The sequence below is a fragment of the Podarcis muralis genome, chromosome 3 (assembly GCF_964188315.1).
Source record: "Podarcis muralis chromosome 3, rPodMur119.hap1.1, whole genome shotgun sequence".
Taxonomy (NCBI): domain Eukaryota; kingdom Metazoa; phylum Chordata; class Lepidosauria; order Squamata; family Lacertidae; genus Podarcis; species Podarcis muralis.
In genome coordinates, this window is record NC_135657.1 from 28,507,652 (window position 1) to 28,530,279 (window position 22,628).

A 22,628-nucleotide genomic window follows, 5' to 3' on the forward strand; every position below is an offset into this window, starting at 1 on the left:
GCTTAGGTTGTGGAAGACAGGAGTGCCTGGCATGCTCTGGTCCATGGGGTCACAAAGAGTTGGATACGACTAAACAACAAGTGCTTAGGTTAGGATGGAAGAATCACTAAGGAAGAGGTGTTGTACAACTATGACCAGTGCTTTCCCCCCCTAAAAATATGTTTAGGGGTACTCTCATTTTCCTACTCATATTGAAATACTGCCCCTCAATGAGGCTAAACTTAGATTCACAAAATGTTTAGGGGTATGTGTACCCCTGCATCCCCCCCGAAAAAAGCACTGACTATGACCAAGAATGGCTCTCTCTACATCCTTGGCAGCTGATTCAAAAATAGAGATTTCATTTTTTAGGAAGTGCCCTGGGTTGATCACATAATGGGGAGGGGTGGCTGTTTCTAAGGTACATTGGACCTATGCAAATTAGAAGATGGATACATAGGGATATTGGTCCATTATTCAGATAAGACAGTTCACACATATAGCCATCAGTCAGAGTTGGGTAACCAAGCATTGATAAATCAAGTGATGCATGTGTGAACCAGCTCTACATTTACTGTGTTGGACACTTTCCACTATTACTGAATAAACCTGAGTGCAATCTATCTTACTCTTTTTTAATCAAGCAACTGTATGATAGGGAAAAAAATGGCAATGCCAGAAATTGCTCCAGAATATTTTTGGGAGGAGCAGGGTAGATTTGGGTTGCAATCCTATACACGCTTGCATAGGAATACATCCCATTGAATTCAATAGGACTTTACTTCTGAATGCTTTATCTTGCGCATCGCAATCTTCCCAAACAGAAACAAGTCGATGTTTCATATTGTGCAGCAGCTGTGAAAAAGGTAAATTTCACGCTAGAGATAATTAGGAAAGGAATTGAAGATAAAACTGCCAATTATACAAATCTGTGGTGGTGGTGCAGTTGGATGTATAGTTCTGGTTGCCTCACCTCCAAAAAAAGATTTACAGTTGGAAATGGTTCAGGAAAGAGTAACCAAATTGATCAAGGGTGTGGAGCAACTATGGAGGAAAGGTTAAAACATTTAGGCTTTTTAAGCTTAATTAAGGAAAAGGCCGAAGAATTGGTGCTTTTGAATTATGGTGCTGGAGGAGACTCTTGAGAGTCCCATGGACTGCAAGAAGATCAAACATATCCATTCTTAAGGAGATCAGCCCTGAGTGCTCACTGGAAGGACAGATCGTGAAGCTGAGGCTCCAAGACTTTGGCCACCTCATGAGAAGAGAAGACTCCCTGGAAGAGACCCTGATGTTGGGAAAGATGGAGGGCACAAGGAGAAGGGGACGGCAGAAGACAGGATAGTTGGATAGTGTTCTCGAAGCTACCAGCATGAGTTTGACCAAACTGCGGGAGGCAGTGGAAGACAGGAGTGCCTGGTGTGCTCTGGTCCATGGGGTCACAAAGAGTCGGACACGACTAAACAACAAAGGGAAATGCAAGTAAGAAGCAATAAAATTATGCATGGGATTGAGGAATAGGGTAGGGGAAAGTTTTTCTCCCTCTCTCCCAACACTGGAATTCTTGGACATCCAGCGAAGCTGAATGCTGGAAGACTCAGAACAGACAAAAGAAAGCACTTCTTGTTAAACTATGGAATTCACTGCTTCCAAAAGTAGTGATGGCCACCAACTAGGATGGCTTTAAAAGAGGATTAGACCAATTCATGGATAAGACTATCATGGGCTACTAACCATGGTGAGCATTCTGTCTCCACTCTTTGGGGCACACACTTCTGAATAACAATTGCTGGAAACCACAGCAGGAGAGAGTACTGCCATGCTAAGCTCCTGCTTGCATGCTTCCCATAGGCATCTAGTTGGCCGCTGTGAGAATAGGAAGTTGGACTGGATGGGCATTGATCCAGCAGAAGGCTCTTAGGTTCTTAAGATGGCTTGATCGTGTGTGTGTGTGTGTGTGTGTGTGTGTGTGTGTGTAGAAGCAAGCCTCCAGGATTCTATTTGGAGTTATGCCCCAAAATTCTACCATATAAGTGGACTTTCTCCCGTTAGTTGCCAGACTTGTCACAAATCCATGATGGAGAAAGCTGCAAGGTTTGACTGTTCTGCGTGTTGAGCCTCTCTGAGATCATGTAATAAATAACTCTCTGCTTGCTTTCATTTGACTCACCTGGGATTTGTTCTCTGCTCTACTGTTCTGTACTTCACAACCTCTAACCCCCAGTGGACCTCCTATTGACAGTCTGTTTCAAGCTGTCCCAGTTGTGTGCAGGTGTGTACTATAGTGTTAGTGTTGGATTATGACCCGGGAGACCAGGGTTTGAATCCCCACTCAGCCATGAAGCTTACTGACCTTGGGTCAGGCAGCATCCCTTAGCCTGCCCTACCTCACAGGGTTGTTGTGAGGATGACATTTGCGGGAGGAGAACCATGTACACCACCTCACGCTCCTTGGAAGAAAAGGGAGGCATATAAATGTAATCATAAATGAATGCTTCCTTTGAAAGAGGACAGAAACTGGCGGCTTTTTAAAAAGGAGGAATTAAGCCCATCATGGTTGCTATTTTGATTGTTCCACCTCTGCCATGCTTCTTGTGGCAGCTTCTGGTTCATATATGTATGGCAGGCAATTATTTGGATGTGCTTCTTCTTACCTCCCTGGTCATCTGGTGAGCATCAGAAGCAAGTGCCATCAGAACTAGTACTTGTAAAAGCTGCAACAACAGTTATCCCGGGGAGAATTTTATGCCAACATCACTCTATTTTAAAATCTGGATCTCATCCCCTTCTGCATTGCAAGTGTGCATATGACCATTGCAGCAGAGGATGGTTTTCATGTGCATTGTGTGGGTTTGATGTGTATCTGAAGCCGAACCAACCCCTTCTCCCCAAAATGCTTGTGGAGGTAAGCTCTAAGGTACGCTTTACTGTTTCTCTTTGGGACATCTCAAGGGACAGACTAACAATGCTCTAAGAGTCTTAATTTGGACCACTTGTAAAGAGACAATCAGATAAGTAATTATTCAAACTCAGAAGCAGTAATTACAAGTCTTTTATGATTTCTCACAAGACTGTTTGATTCTAGTTCCTCGATTTACAACACTGAGAGAAGTATGTATAATATACTGTTTCTTAAGAGGCTTGGTCAAAATTTAAGTAAAATTATAATGAAATGTTTGTTGCATATATTAAGCTGCAATTAATATGTTTTCTGCCTCTGTCTGAAAGATAAGATATTAAAATAATGTTGTTAGCAGGCTTCCCACTGTGCGAATAATTTCCTGGTATTTGTACAGCATATTATCATATGCTCTCTGTCAATAACCAAATAGACTATCAAACAGAGAAAATAGTATGATGAAAGTATCATGCAGAAGGACATAACATTGTTTCATGATGACTAGCCAGTATCATTTTGTATTTTAAAAATGAATGATAAGTTGATTCAAAGCATACTTATAAAGTTATTAAAGCAAGTTGAAAATTGCCCTCCATTTTAGTCAGCTAGCCTTTTTAAGTCAGAGGGGTTGTTGTTTTAAATCAGCTTTGCTTGCATTTTAAGGAGGCAATTAGCCATTGGGTTTGACATATTGGCCTGGTTACCATGTAATGCTAAGTCAAACCATGGCCAAGTGTGGACACACACAATAAAATCACAGGAGCTTCACTCTTCTCTAGATCTTGCTGCTGCTGTGCTACCTAGAGTTAAGCCATAGCTTGGCTTAATGCCACATCTGAACGCATGCTCATAGTTTGTCCTGCTACATCATAAACTGCAGCCGCGGTTTCTTTTTGTTTTACAGTTCACACTTAGCCATGGTTTATTTCATATGGTTTGGCATAGCGTCATGTACAGACTATTCAGAGGCAACTCTCAAGTTCAGATGAAATACATTAAATCCCTATGCAGAACAAACTTTTCCCAAGATTGCATTTAGCTAAGGTACTCATCTGCAAATGAATTGGTATACTATGTTATAACAATGTGAGTGTTTGTTATAACTGGACAAGACATTGGTAACTAGTGGATGTTTCCATTCATGAATCTATGTTCTATTTGGCAGTTTGCAGAATGATAAGAACAATCCTTTCTTTGGTTGGTTGGTAAGGACTTCACTTGGTGATGGCTACTATAATAACAATGGGAGGCCTTTTACCACCTCCAAATACTTAGGTTACACAGATTCCCATCTATAAAGCAATTAAGTTGAACTACTTGAATTAAAATAGTGTATTCTCATTGACTTCAGTGAGGCTAAAATAAATCTCAGTCTTGCTGCTAAAAATCACTAAATCACTAAAATCACTGTCCAATATAAGGAAATCCTTATCCAAACATTCTAAATATATGGAGTAAAGGTCAAAGCAGCAAGGAAGTGGTATATTTCCAAGATAGCATGTTAAGAAATCTCTCCCCCCCCCAAAAAAAAAATAAGATCATGGAATTAGTAATTCGTGTTAACAAATGGAAAGTGGTTGCAGTGCCCCTAGGCAGTTGAAATCTCAGGGGCCGTCTTGCAAATTATCCCCTAATACATTTGTCAGGGGCTCAGGAGCAGAGGCGCAGGGGAGAGAGGAAATGGAGAGCGAAGGGGAAGAATCTGAGGGCAGCGGAGGGCAGAATGACAGTGACCCGAGAGATTCCATGAGCCTCTCCAGTGAATCAGAAGATTCCCAGAAGGGGGCGCCGATGGCCAGGGCAAGGGGGGTCCCAGGGGGGACACACCAGAAGCAGGGGGCCAGCGGAGACTCCCAGAGCAGTAGCTGGAAATCAGGGCCAGCTTCCCCACCGGAGCGTAGTGGGGGGGAAGAGTCCCATAGGTCAGAGTCAGCATCTCCTCCGGCAAGCAGGGAGGAGGAGTCAGGCCCAGCTAGCGTCCCCGAAGAGGGGAGCAGTGACAGGAGCAGTATAACGGTCAGAAGGAAGGTGGCAGGCTGGGCGCGCGCGCCAAGTTCAAATGTACAGGTGCGCGGGACAGCAGGAAGCCCGGATTGGGAACCAGGTCCTAAAGCCCGCCGGAGGGAGGGGGAAGACTCGGGGGAGTCAGCGTCAGAAGAGTCTAGAAAGGGGAAAACCCCGGCGGACAGGCGGACCCAGAGGAAGAGGGAGCAGAGAAAGAGGTGGAGCAAGGCTAGGGTCTTAAACTGGTGTCTGGGGGGAAGAGACTCAGACGGAGCTTCGGCGGTCTAGGGTTTAAGACGTAGAGCTGCGCGCCGTGGCTGTAAATGAGAAACTGAACTTCAATAAAGACTATTTAATATAGCAACGGACTGGCGTTGGTCCTCTGTGAGCTGGGACCTGGGGCAGCTCTGACAACATTTTTTATTTTAGTGGGATAACATTGAATTAAGAAAACTTGATTGTAATTTTCTTTTAAGATCAAATCAATATTACTTTTATATTTTATTGTGGGGCCTCTAAAAGGCTTCAGGCTCATGGGCCTGTGCCTATTCTGCCTGTTTGGTAATCTGGCACTTGAGTGGTTGTGTCTCATATGGTATCAGATACTGTTACCTCAATCCACATGCCCATTTGTTCTCAGGTGTGCACATAGATATCTTGCTCACATATGATAGAGGAAATTAATTCCGTTACGTGTGCAGATCACAATGAGGAAGCATTTGCAAGCAGAGAGTTTTTCAGTTCGCATCAGAGTTTATATGGCTGTAAGTAATTGTGAATCTAACTATAGTCTTCATAAAAACAAGGCTACTTTTCAGGGAACAAAATGCACCATGAAAAATCCAAGCAAGGAAACCAGGTGGCTGGCAGGATTGTAGTGCAACATTGCAGGTGGTTTACCCGTGATTTGTGGGTGTTTGTTGACACCAAACCCACAACTGACAGTGTTTGCCTGCTCTGTAAAAAATAAACACCCAACATTCTGGATTATTATTTTAATGGGGTTATACATAAGAATTAGATTCCTTTGGCCACAGGAAGTAATTGTTAGTCATGATTAATATCCCATCTAATCTCTCTCAATAGTTTTTGTGAGCAATGCTACTTAAGGTGTCTAAATGTACTAGTGGGAATTGAAAATTATAGTGTAGGCCTCTTTCACTAGCTGAAATATTTTAAACCTTATTTCACTGAGGCCAGGAGTGGTGTCAATGTACTTTGTGTGAAAAGTGCAATAGAAGCATTAGTATTTGACAGCCCTTGTTGAAATAAGTGAAATTAATGGAGCTCTTTTCATATACGACAAGGCCATGGCACCCCTTTCATGCTGCTTACAGACAGAGAAAAGTCAATACTTTTTTATTACTTGACGCTGACCTACATTCTGCACTACAAGTGCCAGGCCCACTAATTGGTTTCAGTTGTGAGGAAAGTTTGCCCCAAAGAAACATTGGAGCAGATAAATCAATCTTTTTAGGGTAGCTTAGTGGTTTTGAGCACTTGAAATGACATTTGTGTTGTATTGACAGAAGGGGCTGTTATACTCATTTTGTCATGTCAGAAGCCCTTGTACTAGTTGGAAGTGTTAACCAGTACTAATATATTTAGGCGGGAAGCCCCCTCTTTGCTAGATCAACATTTTGCCCTAATAGCAGATTGCCGTGTTTGCTTCTCTCCCTCTCTCTGTTAAATAGCACTGCATGGCCATTAAAAGGTCACAGAATGTCTTGCGGCTTCTCAGTTCAAAGCTCTAATTTTGCCATTACAGGCATTAGGATTGCAGGGAAAACTTGGGCGAGGACCCCTAGAGTTAAATGGAGGGAGCCATATTTGTACCATTGATTTGTAAACAGAACTTCCTACTGTGTCTTTCTCAAATATCTGTGCCATGAAGTGCTCCCGGGTGGTTTATTCAAAATAAAAACGTCGTTAGGATAGCAATGGATCCTCTCTTAAAAGAACACACATCTTCTTATTAGCATCTGTAATCTTATTAGCAAATGTAATGAAATAATGCATGTACAAAAGTTCATTTTTCAAAAACATGGGTCCTGCTGTTAAACCCATCTATGCATGCATCCACTCAATTGCAAACCTCAGATATTATTGAAATAGATATTATATATTGAAGTCCCTAGTTTAAATCAAGATATAGGCACATACCTGTATAGGCCCTGGTTCAGAGAACTTGAGCTGCAGAAATGCTACATAAACATGGCTGTACTGGCTGATAACTGGTGCCCAATGACCAACCTTTTGCAAAGGTAATCACATGACAAGACATATTGCTTAATCTATAGGTTATATATGCATTTTCCAGATTGCTGGATACAACTGGTCTCTCGTGCAATAGGCTTTTCAGCATTCAGCTGGGGCTATGCACATATATAAGGGACGTGGGTGGCGCTGTGGGTTAAACCACAGAGCCTAGGACTTGCTGATCAGAAGGTTGTGGTTCGAATCCCCACGACAGGGTGAGCTCCCGTTGCTCGGTCCCTGCTCCTGCCTACCTAGCAGTTCGAAAGCACATCAAAGTGCAAGTAGATAAATAGGTACCATTCTGGCAGGAAGGTAAACAGTGTTTCCGTGCGCTGCTCTGGTTCGCCAGAAGTGGCTTAGTCATGCTGGCCACATGACCCGGAAGCTGTACACCGGCTCCCTCGGCCAATAAAGCGAGATGAGTGCCGCAACTCCAGAGTCAGCCACGACTGGACCTAACAGTCAGGGTTCCCTTTACCCTTTACCTTTATGCACATATATAGCCTTAAATCTTAATTGCACTGATCATCTCTTTAACAGGAAGACAGGAGAGCAATTTGGGAGGTGCTAAATCCAGCCTCCGCCTACTCCTCCCAAACAGCGAGTGAGTGTGACTATTGGCATCCATCTGTCTCAAGAGACAATGGAAGAGTGCATCATTGGGGATAAGGACAAACTGTTGGAGAGTTACAGCAGTGTCAATGGAAAGGTTGCTGGTAATGGTGGAGCCCAAAATTGTCTACCTGGTCACCAATGCTGATATGTGGAGTGCTGGTGACTCCTGACCCAAGGTGTTGGTATTTGCCAGGCTGATGGTGAGGCTGAACTCACGCAGGCTTGGGCAGAATGGTTGATGGGTCACTATAGAGCTTCCTTGGAGTGTGCTGTCAAGGCTGCATCATCTGCAAACAACATCTTGCAAATAAAAAAGCCATCACATTTTTGTCTTGGCATGGAGACGTGCCAGGTTGAATAGACCACTGTCATTCCTTGAATGAACATACACACACTGTCTTTCATCAAGCTGTAGGCATACGAGAGCAGCAGGGAGGAGAATATGCCAAAAAGAGAGTTGGGGGGAGAACAGCTTACTTAAAAAGCAAGTGAATTTTCGCTGCTGGATCTGGCTGGAGAACTGTTAATGCAGCAGTTGTTTGCATTCATGATTCCCCATCCAAAATTGGAATATTAAATCATAAACCTGCCTTCATGAACTGAGGTCACCTACCTGGATTGGAGCATCAGATTGTATTTGTTGGACTGGGCCAATAGTCTATAAACTGTTGTTCCCTGTCATCATTTTCTTTGCTGCATTCTTTTGAATTGTGTGTATGGGATAATTAGCCTACATGGCAGTCAAATTATCAAAGCATTGAAAAGGTCCCTAGGTCTAGTTAAATCTTGTCAGTATAACTGTAGTAGACTATAATCCCTTGGAAGATAATGGGATCAGAAAATGAAAATGCTTAAAAAATGGATTCAGAATTTTATCATTCAGCTTTGGGTTTCTTTGGGCATGTTTAGTCAGGCTGTAACTTATTAGGCCTTCTATTATATCAATATTTTAAATAGCACAGGCAAATGCATTCCTGGATATAATACAGGTACACCACAGTATAAGGAGGAAACTTTCTCTCATCGTCTCTTGCCATTAGGCTTACCTCAAGGAAAAGCTTGAGAGTGCAAGGATGTGGGAAATCCTGAACGCTTTTGCACAGTCTGGTGAGACTTTATCTCATATGCTACTGATTCAGAAATACCAACTTCCTTGTCACCCCATGTTTAGAAATATGGTTGTCTGGGGGGGGGGGAATGATATGATGAACGTTTTGCAATAATGTGACATTTTGAAATAGCTGCACTCTGTTTTTTTCTTTTGATAATTTTCCGTTTATGTACTTTCTAATTTTTTTCCAACAAATCTGAAACTGAAAAAAAGAAAAGAAAAAGGTTAGAGCTTTAGACTAGTGGATGACTTTTTTTCTGGGATAAATCAAGAAAGGTACGCTGAGTGACTTTATTGTCAGACTGCATTGTATGTCCTAGGGTTTTACATTTCATTTCCACAGAGAACGCTGCAGATACTTACTAACCATAGGAAAATTGTATGGTGGGTTCATGTCATGTTACAAACTATGCATGTCGTTTAATTAATATCACCAACTGAAATATTAAGTGGGCCTAGGCCTGAGTATTCTGTTGTGAAAGCTATTATTGCTGACATTGCTAGCGCTATTGGCACTGACTCTTCTTCAGGGCTTGCCCAAAATAGTTTGCTTCTTGAGGCAGAGAATAAATGGTGCGCCTTCCCAAGTCAAAGTGCATAGTATCCAAAGCTGATCAAGTTATTTTGGCATACGAGGCAGAAAAGTCTACAAGCACCTCTCCTCCTTCATGGCAGTAAAAATAATAATAAAATAATAACAATTTACTTCCCTTGCATGACACCTAAAATCATAGAATTGTAGAGTTGGTAATCTAGTCCAGTGGTAGAAAAGGCCACATCACACAGCCTTAGGGGTGAGGAGCCAACCACTGACTCTGCTGGCTAGGGTTGATGAAAACTGGAGTCCAACAACATCTAGACCAATGTTTCCAAACTTGGGTCTCCAGCTGTTTTTGGACTACAGTTCCCATCATCCCTGACCACTAGTGCTGCTAGCTTGGGATGATGGGAGTAGTCCAAAAACAGCTGGAGACCCAAGTTTGGAAAACCCTGATCTAGAGGACCACAGGTTTCCCACTCTGCTCTACCTAATGGTAGGGCCAGCCCTGTTAGAATTCCTTCTTTTCCTGCTACTGATCACTACTGCCACTACAGTTACGAAAAAGAACGAAAGGAACAGAACAGTGTCACCATTCAGAAGAACAGTAGGAATATATAATCAGCAACTTGATCCGATCCAGTTGTTTAAATACACAGCTGTGAGTGTGTAGCGAAATAGCCTTTAAACAAGATAAGCAGTACAGCTGCCAACATAAAGTAATCTTACGCTGAGGGAATGAATGGCGCAGTGGACTTCCTTTTTGTCATTTTGACTTGGATTTGAAGCCGGGCGTGGGCTTAGTTCCAGCTCAAAAAGCCATTCACTTCAAAGGCACCTAAATTGTCCCAAGGAGCTAATTCTGGCAGTCGGTTGTTATTGTCTGGCAAGTCATCCTAATAGCAAAAGCCGTCTGCTCTCTCCAATCAGTGCTTATTTTGGGGATCAGAAATGACTGGACCTTGTTTTATGCAGACGAGAGTGGTAGGAGCAGAGGTACACTCTGAGACGAATGCTGACAGCTGTTTTCCTGCTCATATTTTATTCTAATTTCCTAATAAGTTAATTATGATGGGATGTTCCTCTCATACCCTCAATAGAGCCCATGATTCTTATCAGGAACACAGAGCAGCTGACAAGTGTAGTTTTCATTGAGTAAATCATAAAGAGAGATGTGTATATTCTCTGGGTCTGTCACATTACTGGAATCTGGCACAACTCCCCTCCCATCCCCTGAACATCTGTATTTTAAAAAGAAGTTTCTAGCTCCCATGGTAAAGGAAAGCTCATGATAAATATATTGTAAAGAATCAGAAACAAAAGGGGTGCTAGTCTGTTTATTGAATGGACATTATACTGCCTCTCCAGCTATCGCCCACGTAGCCCTTGTCCATCCCCCGTCACTTGATATGCAAAACAGCACATTAAATACAAGACAATCGGGGAGGGTGTGATATAACATGAACATAGATAGCCTATACAGAATCAGAGCCAAAATTCAATATTCTGCCAGAGGGCAAGAGCCAGAAGTTCTAGTCTGAAGCACTGCCAAGTGTACGGACTGATTCAAAGCTGGAATTTTAATCACATTTGAGGCGAAAGAGCCAGGAAAGAGTTTTGGTTCCCTCCCTTAAGTGCTCACTGGTGTACTCAGGAATGTGACAGATCACTGGATCCTGATTTTTATTAAGAAATGTTAAAAAGAGAGTATGTGGATACTGTAAATATTTACAAGATGTAACTGAAACTGCATTGTTTGATAAATACAATTAAAGATTCGAATTAGATCAACTGTAAGTAATTGTTAACACTGAAACTGTTATGTGACGAGGAACATTATTTTGGTTCATTCTACATTTTCTCTTCAATCTGCAATGTGTATGTGTCGGGCTGTTATAATGAGTTGAATGTGTGTTTCCTTTTAAAAAAATCTGTATAATATATACGATCTACATGTTAAACTATGATGCTGGAAAATTCAAAAGTGTGTGTGTGTGTGTGTGTGTGTGTGTGTGTGCTCAGTTGGCATAGCATGAGACCCTTAATCCCAGGGTCATGGGTTTGAGCACAAGATTGGGCAAAAGATTCCTGCTTTCCAGGGGGTTGGACTAGATGACTCTCATGTTCACTTCCATCTCTGTGATTCTATGATTCTATGGACAATTTATTCATGCAGTGTTTATCCTGTAGATCTCTTCAAACTGAATTGAAGTGAAAAACAAACCTGCCATGATATAAAACACAAACACACGCCATAAAAAAAAGCCAGATTAGATTGCCCATCTTCTTCCCATGAACAAGGTGGAAACAGAATCCTGCCTTCCTGCTCCATCCACCCGCCATGCCTATTCCACCAGATGTTTACATGCAGTCACAATAAGTTTGAATAGAATGCCCATGTGAAAAATCCGACCTATTAGGCTCAAATTACACAGCCTTTGGGGCTTGTTGGAGTCAATCAACTGCACTTTTTAGACCTATGTACGTTTAACTTTTTATGCACGCATTCATGTGAGGATGTTCAGGTGCAGTCAGTAAGTGGTATGAGAAAGTGTAGTATCGTTACACTGTCACGCACTGGGAGATTATCAGGGAGAAAGTTCCATTCAATCTGGGCTGCAGTCAATATAACATGAACTGCTCCAATTTAATTTTCCCTTTTTGTTTTCTCTAGGACTTCTTAACCGTACTACCATCGATTCCTCTGTTTGCAAAGTTTGGCCAAGCCTATTCCAGAGCCGGAGCAGTAGTGTAATTTCTCTACCAACCCAGTCTATGAATTTTTAAACACTTGAAATAAAGGGGTTTTTTTTTTGTTGTTTTGAAAATGTGAAGCAAAGCAATTACTTATGATTGGCATGTACTACCTGCAGACAATCCTCATATACAACCTAATTTTGGAATTCTGAAATAATGGTTCTAAGCAACCAGCAAGTTACATCATGCCACATTTTTTGTGTGAAGGACATCCATAGAAACAGATCTCCATCTTCAGAAATTATTAATTGTAGGTATGTCTAGTCCGTTTTCTCTGTTAGCAAGATTGCAGATCAAAGTAACTGGTGGAATAAGCTCAACGATCTGAAGAATTAGAATAATTTACTTACTCAGGTAAGAGATGTAGCCCTTTTGTCTGTGGCGAAAATAAATGAATAAAAAATGCTTACTCTGTTAATAATTCATTATCATCTCCCTGTGATTGAAATGATCAGTTGATAATGTGATGTAATACTCATATTGGCAAAGCACCATGAGGTGAATATATATGCCCCCCAGTCCTAAATATACTTGCTAGTGAGTAAGTCCCTTTTAATTTCATTGAAAATGTCAGTGCTACCATGGGAAGTAGGCATGCTGTCCACCTGGCTCCTCACGTGGTTCTCAGTTCCTGGTGTTACTCCTATAGTCTCTTGCACTTTTTCTCTTTCTCTATTGCTGATCCTTGTCTCTTTTTTATCATGGGTACAGAGGGCATTTGGGGTTTATGTCACCAGTTTAGCATCAATATAGAATTTTCTTGTTCCCCTGGTCTGCTTCTTAGGTATTCCTAGTACATAGAACTGGGATGAAGAGCCCTCACAGAATAATAATAATAATAATAATAATAATAATAATAATAATAATTTTTATTTATATCCCGCCCTCCCCAGCCAAAGCCGGGCTCAGGGCGGCTAACAACAATAAAACAGTACAAAAGTACAGCATAAACAACACTCTAAAATCATTCATTATAAAATTAATTAATTCAAGCCACTGGCAACCATTGGGCCAGAGCTCCGCGAAGATTGCCGAAGGAGGGAGTCAGGCTGTGCCCTGGCCAAAGGCCTGGTGGAACAGCTCTGTCTTGCAGGCCCTGCGGAAAGATGTCAAGTCCCGCAGGGCTCTGGTCTCTTGTGACAGAGTGTTCCACCAGATTGGAGCCACAGCCGAAAAAGCCCTGGCTCTAGTTGAGGCCAGCCTAACTTCTCTGTGGCCTGGGACCTTCAAGATGTTTTTATTTGAAGACCGTAAGTTGCTCTGTGGGGCATACCAGGAGAGGCGGTCCCGTAGGTACGAGGGTCCTAGTCCGTATAGGGCTTTAAAGGTTAAAACCAGCACCTTAAACCTGATCCTGTACTCCACCGGGAGCCAGTGCAGCTGGTATAGCACCGGATGAATGTGATATCGCAGCGAAGACCTCGTAAGGAGTCTTGCTGCAGCATTCTGCACCCGCTGGAGTTTCTGGGTCAGTCTCAAGGGCAGCCCCACGTAGAGCGAGTTACAATAATCCAGTCTGGAGGTGACCGTCGCGTGGATCACAGTGGCTAGGTCAGGGCGAGAGAGGTAAGGATCCAACTGCTTAGCTTGGCGGAGATGGAAAAATGCCGCCACACAGTTGTCCACACACAGGCAAATTCTTAAATGTTAGGGTAGACTCAGCCATATTATTTTACAAACTTCCACAGTTATCAGGCAACATCAGATAACATCAGCTCAGACACAAAGAACAGAGAAATCAAGCTCTCAGGGGCAGGTGCAACACATACATCATTTTCTAAATGACAGCAGTACAAATCAAATATGTCAGGCATTTTTTTCCAAGCATATTTGGCTATCTTTTTGTACTTTTGAGTAGCTGATCAAATTCAAACTTTTGAAAGTTTTGTATTTATGTCCTGCAACGGGAAGCGAAGGTCCTTTAATTCTGGTAAGTGAGGGACACAACCCGAGCAAGTTAATTTTGCCAAATAAATCGGAGTGCTTTTGTTCTTTGTTCAGGGGGCTGAACAGAAGACACTCGCACAAAGGTGTTGATGAATAAGGGATGCCATAGTAATTTTTAGATGTGAGGGCTATCTCTTTGATTGCTCCAGCTTCAAGGTAGTTCATCTCTTCATGATAATTCACCCTGTGTTGTTACTTATCTTTCTACCACATTTTCCCATCAGTCCGATTAGAACTGGCAATGCCTTTATCAGATTAATCTTTCTTTCTTGGTTTCTTTTAAATATCTCTGACCCCAAGATAAACATAACCTATGCCAAGCAAGCCATCACTGAAGCTGCTGGAGTTTTCAGTTGCTGATGATACTCTGCATATATTAAGGTTAAAAAGAGTACTTCCAATTCACTCTAATCCACTCACTCATCTATTGTGTAGCCTTTATTCAATCTCTTTTCTTTTCTTCCTCCCAAACAGGGCAATTTTAATAATCCTTTCCATGTGCAAAAATATGCCTGCGATTTTTATGAGACAGACTTAGGAGATGACTACACTATACCCATTTTTCACTAATGTAATTTTGTAGGAAAGAGTGCACTTAAAAGCAATGGATATGGATGTTATTTATTTCAGAAATTCATGCCCATGTCTACCTCCAGGCATATCTTACTACAACTACCGCTTTGCAAGTTGAAGGCTGGAATCCTTCCTCTAACTGCTCGGCTAGGAGTTGTTAAACCACAACTGAGGCAATTAAATAGCTTAAAAGAAGAAGAATGGAAAAAGGCCCTTAGTGTCACTTCCACTTCCTTCTGATTAAAGAGCAGTATTGGTTCTTAACTTGGCAATCCAGTTATTTATTTAAAATGCTTTTATTCTTGTATTTGGCCCCCATCTCACTACTGATTATGCTACCAGGAGAACAACAGTGTCTGAATTTTGGAAACAGGTTCAGGGGAGAAAAAAAAAACTTTTCCAATTTGGGGATTGTGGAATAGCTCAGTTTATCCATATCAAACCAGGGTAGCTTCACCCTAGACCAGTTTTAACTATGAGCTGGACAAAATTATGATGGACATTATATTATGACTGACACCTGAGCAATAGAGGGGCTAGCCAAGTCATTGTCACAAGTACACATTTTAAAATGTCAGCAAAAGCATCTTTGGGGCACCATGGTATAAAGCAAAACTACTCTTCCTGCCCATTATTCAGCCTCTACCTTTCATTATAATTATGCTTTATGGTGACAACTGATATATGAATCAATATATGGCACCATGGCAGTTTCAAGGTCCCATCGTTTACACATTTCCTGGTAATACGAGTCATGGCAAAATCGCATCCATTGCAGAACAGCCTTCTCTCATTCTAAGTAAATCAGAAACTTTGTGACCTTTTGAGTCTTTACCAAGATGCTGGCAAGGTAAGAAAATTTGCATATTGTGGATGTGTGCAAGGATATAAAATGTATTCCAAAACAATTCTCACAAGCTTGAAGAATCATTGTTGACACAATTCGTCCATCTGACAAAATGGACCCTAGTTTGCAAAAGCTTGCCTGGTGGCTTTTAAATGCTTGGACTACATTTCCCATCTGGCTGGGGTGCTGTGACTTGTAGTCCAAAACACCTGGAGCACTAGACTGGCAAATGCTGCCTTATCCCTAAATAAATTTGCTAAACTTTAAAGTGATGTGGGAGTTTTTTAATGCATGAAAACTAAATCAGACAGTGGTCAATTTTGCCCAGTATTGTCACTCTGGCATGATTGCAGATAGTAATATTTCTAGCCCAGCTACCTGCAATACTAGGGCTTGAATCTGAGACCTTCTACACACACACACACACACACACACACACACAATTTCTGCTTTCTAACCAAAAATTATGCCTTAGTGAATAATAACAGACCAACCACTGGCATATTAATTTTTTTGTGGCATCTTTACTCTGTATTCACCAGAGTTACAAACTAGTAGCCTAAACCTAGTTTCATCAATGGGACAGCACAAGGCAATTTCTCCAGCCCATTCACTGTAGAAAGGGGAAATTAAGGTGTCTGCCCCAAGATAGAAGCCAGTAATTGCAGTGGAATCATAAATACTGTACTTTTTCATGTATAAGACTATTTTATTTTTTTACTCTAATGTTCAAAATCTGGACTCATCTTATACACAGATAGTATCTTCTTCCATTTTCTTAAATTGGAGTCCTCCAAAACAGAGGGTGTCTTATACATGCGGTCATCTTATAGACGGAAAAATACGGTATATGGATAAATGGAGGCTGTGGAAGACAATGTTTGGGCAATTTAGAATACCTCGGAGGTCCAAATGCATCCTTATGGGTCACATATATTACTCGATATCCTGCTCTGTTTTCCAGTCTGTGGCACAAAAAAGCAAGAATACCACCACATTAAAAAATCCAACTTACAACACTCTCCCCTCCCCAAACCAAAGTAACTTCTTTTTTTTTTTTAAAAAATGCACAATTTATTCCAATGATGATTTAGGCGGGTTGTTAAATTTCATTACTACCTAGGAATTCCAGAGCTCCTTATTATAAGGAAGCAATGTTGAATGCAAGTCTTGTCTTTTCAAATAATAAGTAAAGCAAAGTAAGTGTGTGTGTGTGTGTGTGTGTGTGTGTGTGTGTGTGGTCTTACCGAACGCTTAAAAAAAAGGATGCTGGATTTTATCAATGCAATAAAGGAGGAACTCTAGAGAGAGCCAATTTTATTTCATCTACTATATTGGTGAAATCCCTCTTCAGGCTTACCCCCGTGTAATACCACACAAGAATCTCAGAAACAGATGGAAGCTGTTTTACCCAGGAACTTATCCTAGTGAGGTGGAGAGGGCCAGATGGCCCAGCTCTCCAAATAAAATCTTTCAGAGTATTTAAAGTAAGTAAAGATTTTATTAATATTGATGGTTGGACATAGCGTAATACACAAGGAAGATTAATTACAAACCCTAATTAAATGTAGCAGAGTGGAAGAAGCAAAGCACAGTTTGGCACAGAGCAACTTTTCTGTTCTCGCTCAGGCCAGGCAGCTGCATTGTGAGAACGCTCAAAAGAGTAGACCCAGGAAAGCAAAGGTGGGCCCTTTAAGGTCACCTGGAGGATTCCAAGTGCATTCATTAACCCAGTTGTGTTGCTTTGGAATGTTAAAACCTACCTTCAGAATTCTAAGCTTTTTATCTGAACAAAACAAGCCACACATTAATTCAAAGTAAGCCATGATTGACTTTTGCCCACAAGAGAGTCCAACCCAGTCCCAGAGCAGTTGCTGCTGGTGAATTGGGGGTATTCCCAGACTACCTGTTTGTTCAGGGGTGTACAAGCCCACCCAGACCTTACAGTGGTACCTCGGGTTAAGAACTTAATTCGTTCTGGAGGTCCGTTCTTAACCTGAAACTGTTCTTAACCTGAGGTACCACTTTAGCTAATGGGACCTCCCGCTGCCACCGCACCAACGCTGCGCAATTTATGTTCTCATCCTGAAGCAAAGTTTTTAACCTGAGGTACTATTTCTGGGTTAGCGGAGTCTGTAACCTGAAGCATTTGTAACCTGAAAATATAATAATCATAATCATAATCATAATCATAATAATAATAATAATAATAATAATAATAATAATAATAATTTATTTATTTATACATACATACCCCGCACATCTGGTTGAGTTTCCCCAGCCTCTCTGAGCGGCTCCCAATTGAGTGTTAAAAACAATACAGCATAAAATATTAAAAGCTTTCCTAAACAGGGCTGCCTTCAGATGTCTTTTGAAAATAAGATAGCTGCTTATTTCCTTGACATCTGATGGGAGGGCGTCCCACAGGGTGGGCGCCACTACCGAGAAGACCCTCTGTCTGGTTCCCTGTAACCTCACTTCTTGCAATGAGGGAACTGCCAGAAGGCCCTTTGCGCTGGATCTCAGCGTCTATAACCCGAGGTACCACTGTACTGTAATTCTGTACTTGGGAACTACTGGCCCATAGCATCTCTGTCTTGTCAGGATTCAGCTTTAGTTTATCAGTAGCAATCTGGCAGGGAAGAGTGAAACCACTGTAATGCAGTGCTTTCAATTCCCAACCCTGTGAGTTATTCCTTAAGAACACCACGGCACTAGGAACCAGCCCTACTATAGGCAGAATGAGGAAGTCACCTCAGATGGCAGTTACTGGGAGGCAGCACTGGTCATTCCTCCTAAGCCCTTGCACTCTGTTGGTGATTCAAGCAGTGTGTGATAAACAGCCTGTGATACACCCCTGCCAAAAAAAGAGAACAGCCTGCTGCCACCCAGGTGCAGTTGTGTATTTGGTCTCATTTCCACTACTGAAGTAAGATTTAACTACCAGCCCAGTCAAAGGGCAAGATCACACACAATTCCAGGTTCAGAAGCTCAGGCAACAAAATGTATTGGACCACCCCTGTGATGATCATGTAACTTGAAGCAGTTACCAGCTGAGTTAGTTGCACAAGGACTTTAGACACCAAAACGTCAGGTTTGTTTGCACTGATTAAGCATGAGCTAGAGGTGACTGCAGATACCTGTAACATTTGCATCAGCGCTTGTTTGAGTCAAGGTTCACCACAGGCGAAGATGTGAATGGCCTAAGCTAAATATATCTAGGAATCAACATAGAAGAAGAAGAAGAGTTTGGATTTGATATCCCGCTTTATCACTACCCGAAGGAGTCTCAAAGCGGCTAACATTCTCCTTTCCCTTCCTCCCCCACAACAAACACTCTGTGAGGTGAGTGGGGCTGAGAGACTTCAGAGAAGTGTGACTGGCCCAAGGTCACCCAGCAGCTGCATGTGGAGGAGCGGAGACGCGAACCCGGTTCCCCAGATTACGAGACTACCGCTCTTAACCATTACACCACACTACGTCACACATAGTAACGGAAATTCATACAAGTCTAAAGATTGGCAAAATTTCCCACTTTGGCAGTTATAAAACAATGTGCATGGGTGGCTGTGGATGACACTTGTAAGCGGAGTCCCAGTTAACCCCTTAGCATTCATCCACAAACATCTTTCTTTGATTTTTACATGGTTTACAAATATTCTTTTCCTAAGCTTTGTACAGATTCACTAAGAAAGAGGCTCAAGTGTAAGCAGATGTCACAGCTATGCATGAATGCCCAATTGCACCGTTCCTCTTAGAGGTTTCGAATAGGGAGCTTGAGAGAAGAATGCAAACCAAATGTTTGCCACACATTTCCGGTAAAAGTGCCTCCCATATTTGGTTATGATATAATGCTCAAAGCATATGCTCAGATACAGAGGCTCTAGAGTGGCCACTTGCTTATCACCAAGAAAGAGGACTAATGTGCTATATTATACATATAGATGCAAATGTGGGCATTATTACTGCAATTTAACAGAAGTACATGTCATGTCAGTAGGGGGAAGGCGGTGACTAGCTAACCTGTGTATCTGCTCAGTATGATGTTCAGCTGCTAATTGTTGATGGGCAACTTTGAGACTGACCCCTAATCCCCATTCTTATGGTTCTTCATGGTTCTTCACAGTGCCTCTGTAAAGTAGGATGCATGGCCCCCTTAAAAGGTTCTCTGGTCAATGCAAGTCAACAGTGTACCACAGAGAGAGAGAGAGAGAGAGAGAGAGAGAGAGAGAGAGAGAGAGAGAGAGAGATGGCATTAAGAGGTGGCCTCTGTTTAAGGAGAAGCCTGGGTTTCGTGTTGTGCTTGCTCTTATAAATAAGTTATAGCATATTGCAGAGCAGGAACAGTAGGCAAAGGGGAGTAGCTTTTATTTTTTATTTTTTAACAGACAATTCCGGGGTGAGTGATCTAGGACACACACAAGAACCTTTGGCATCACAGTAGGTGACCAATGCAAGAAGTCAGGAAATAATAATTTTGTAACGAACTGTGACAAAGTGGAGGGCCTGGGGGAAATTTCTTGGATCATGGCATCATGGGAGGGACCCATGGGAATGGTCAATACTCTTAAACACACAACACAAACACAGGAAGTTCTTGAGGAGGGGGACTCCAAAATGTTTTGGAAGGCGGGACCCTGGGCTGTTGGCTAGGAACCATCAGGTTAGGGAAGTTGGTACTTGATAGGGTCAGATTTTGAGCCTTCTCAGTGATGGCTCTAGAATACCCTGCAAGTTGAGATTTAGCTGGCTCAACATGTACATGGAAATTAGAATGTTTTTATTTCAACAGGGTTTAGATCTGAAATTATGCTGCTGTTTTTAAACTAATTCTCATAAAATTGCATTGTTTTTAACTGGTATTGTTTTATCATTTTATAAGTCATTTTACATTTGGTTTTAAACAGATGCAAGGTGCTCTGTGAGCAGAATGGTGGGATATAAATCTATTCAATCATCATAATATTTTGCCCAAATATGGTTAAGTATATCTAACAGTGTTCCATGCATGTAAGCTACCTAACCAAAAATACACAGGTCATCATTTTCTCTGCAATTTTCATGGTAGCTTATCTTTACACATTTTATTATTAATTTTATGGTGGCCATTAAAGACCTTCCAACGCTTTCTAGATTGCCTGAGAAACAGTGAATATACTGCATATATGGTTTTTAATCATATAATTAAATGTAGACCCAACAGCTCTACTATATTATTACATACATCACTACAATTAATATATTGTACATGCCCCACAGAGGGAGCCATTGAAATCACATATATTGCGGCAGGTGTATTATATTTTAATGCTTTAAAGCATTTTGCATAAGCACATATACTAGGTGTCTCAAATCACCATTTCTATAAATGATCCTAACCTGAAGTGTGATGGATATTTTGTTATTAGTGTCACTAAAAAAAGAAATCATCACGATAAGTGGATGCTATGTCCTTCCTCCAAGCACTGTGCCATGGGACAGCTACTCCACAAAGGCTAGACCTTAGTGTTAGCTACTACCATTTTTATTTTTTGCCCAGGCAAAAAAGTCCCTGGGCAAAAGTCCCTTCTTGGAAAGGAGACATAAACCTGTATTGTAGGGGTTCAGGAAGCCCTTGCTTCCCAGGAAACCTTTGGCCCTACAAATACTGCTGAACTACAACTCCCATCATTTCTGTATTTTCATTGCTGGCTGTGTGGCTGATGGTTGGTTTGTTTCCTTTATATAACACTACATGCCAGAATAGGCTTCCAAATATAAAAATTTGAATTGTGTTACTATTAAAATATGACATATGTAATTAAAACACACAATTTGGAGTCCAACAACCTATGCAGAGGCCATGTCTGAAAAGCCAGCTCTGGCATCTGGAGGGAATACTGTATTCTACAGAAGAGAAGGGCACACCTCCTGACAGACAGCTCCTAAGGCCACTATCTCAAGCCCTACAGATTTCTTTGTTAGACCCTCCTTCATCACCCCGCCCCACAACTACTGAACTCTCCTTTCTCCCTTCCACCCCTCCCTTCCCATCACTGGGCTGGTCTTTAGTAGACTTACCACACAGCTTGCCAGGCGGTAGGTGAGGTGGCAGGCCATAGTGGGCTATATAATGGGGCAGAGGGGCATGGGGCAGTGACAAGGCAATAATAATTTAGTGTATCTTTCATCTTTGTTGGAAGCCGCCCAGAGTGGCTGGGGAAACCCAGCCAGATGGGCGGGGTACAAATAATAAATTATTATTATTATTATTATTATTATTATTATTATTATTATTATTGGCCCAGTTATTATTAGGCAGCTGCCACCTAAGTTTCCTCACAACTGGTCCCAAAACTCCAGCAGATGGCGCTGCATAAGGGCCAGAGCCCATGAACATTGTGGGAGAATTTAAACAGCAGAATTTGTATTTTGTTTTTTTAAGGAGCAAACCCAGCCCGTTGCTGGAAGATTTACATAGTGGTGCATCTGACCAGGGACTCAGGATTTTCCCAAGCATAGCTAGTGCTGATGTTGGGTCTGGACCTGGCTTTACGATTCTGCGCACTTGGGGTTCACAGTGAACCTTCTCGTTCCCCATCTTCCTGACTTAGGTCTGTGTGAGTCCCTCCATGCTATAGGCAAAAATGAGCCGATGCCTTGGAAGGTGGAACTGTGTGTGTTTTACAATAAGCAAAGGCCTGTTTACCAAAAGCAGCAGCTCTTTGTCTCATTTCCAACTCCTCAGCGGGATACACTAACCGGTACTTTGCCTGCTTAATTTCAGACTGTACTACAAGTTGTTGAACTCTGATGGTAAAAAGCAACAGGAGCCTGACTAGAAATTAGGTGGTAATTCAAGGATTCCAGTCCATTACCACATTTAAAGCAAAACTAAACAAAACCACATCCTTCCTCTGAGGAGCTAAAGGCTGTGTATAAAGTTCAACCCCCCCCCCCAAATGTTATGTTCACAACAATCCTGTGAGGTAGGTTAAGCTGAAAAATACAACCAAAGTTACCCACTGAACATAAGAATACACTTTATACAGTCATAACATTAGTCCAGATCGTGAAGCTGAGGCTCCAATACTTTGGCCACCTCATGAGAAGAGAAGAC

The 22,628-nt window shown here is 41.8% G+C and overlaps 1 protein-coding gene across 1 annotated transcript in view; it reads left to right on the forward strand.

Annotated features, from left to right (window-relative positions):
* SPATA17 (spermatogenesis associated 17) overlaps positions 1-12,567 on the forward strand; it is a 76,460-nt gene extending 63,893 nt beyond the window's left edge. Inside the window, 1 exon segment of the mRNA XM_028724628.2 lies at positions 12,080-12,567. Coding sequence (XP_028580461.2) covers positions 12,080-12,160 — 81 coding nt within the window. The 3' untranslated portion in view covers positions 12,161-12,567.
* The last annotated feature ends 10,061 nt before the right edge of the window (positions 12,568-22,628 follow it).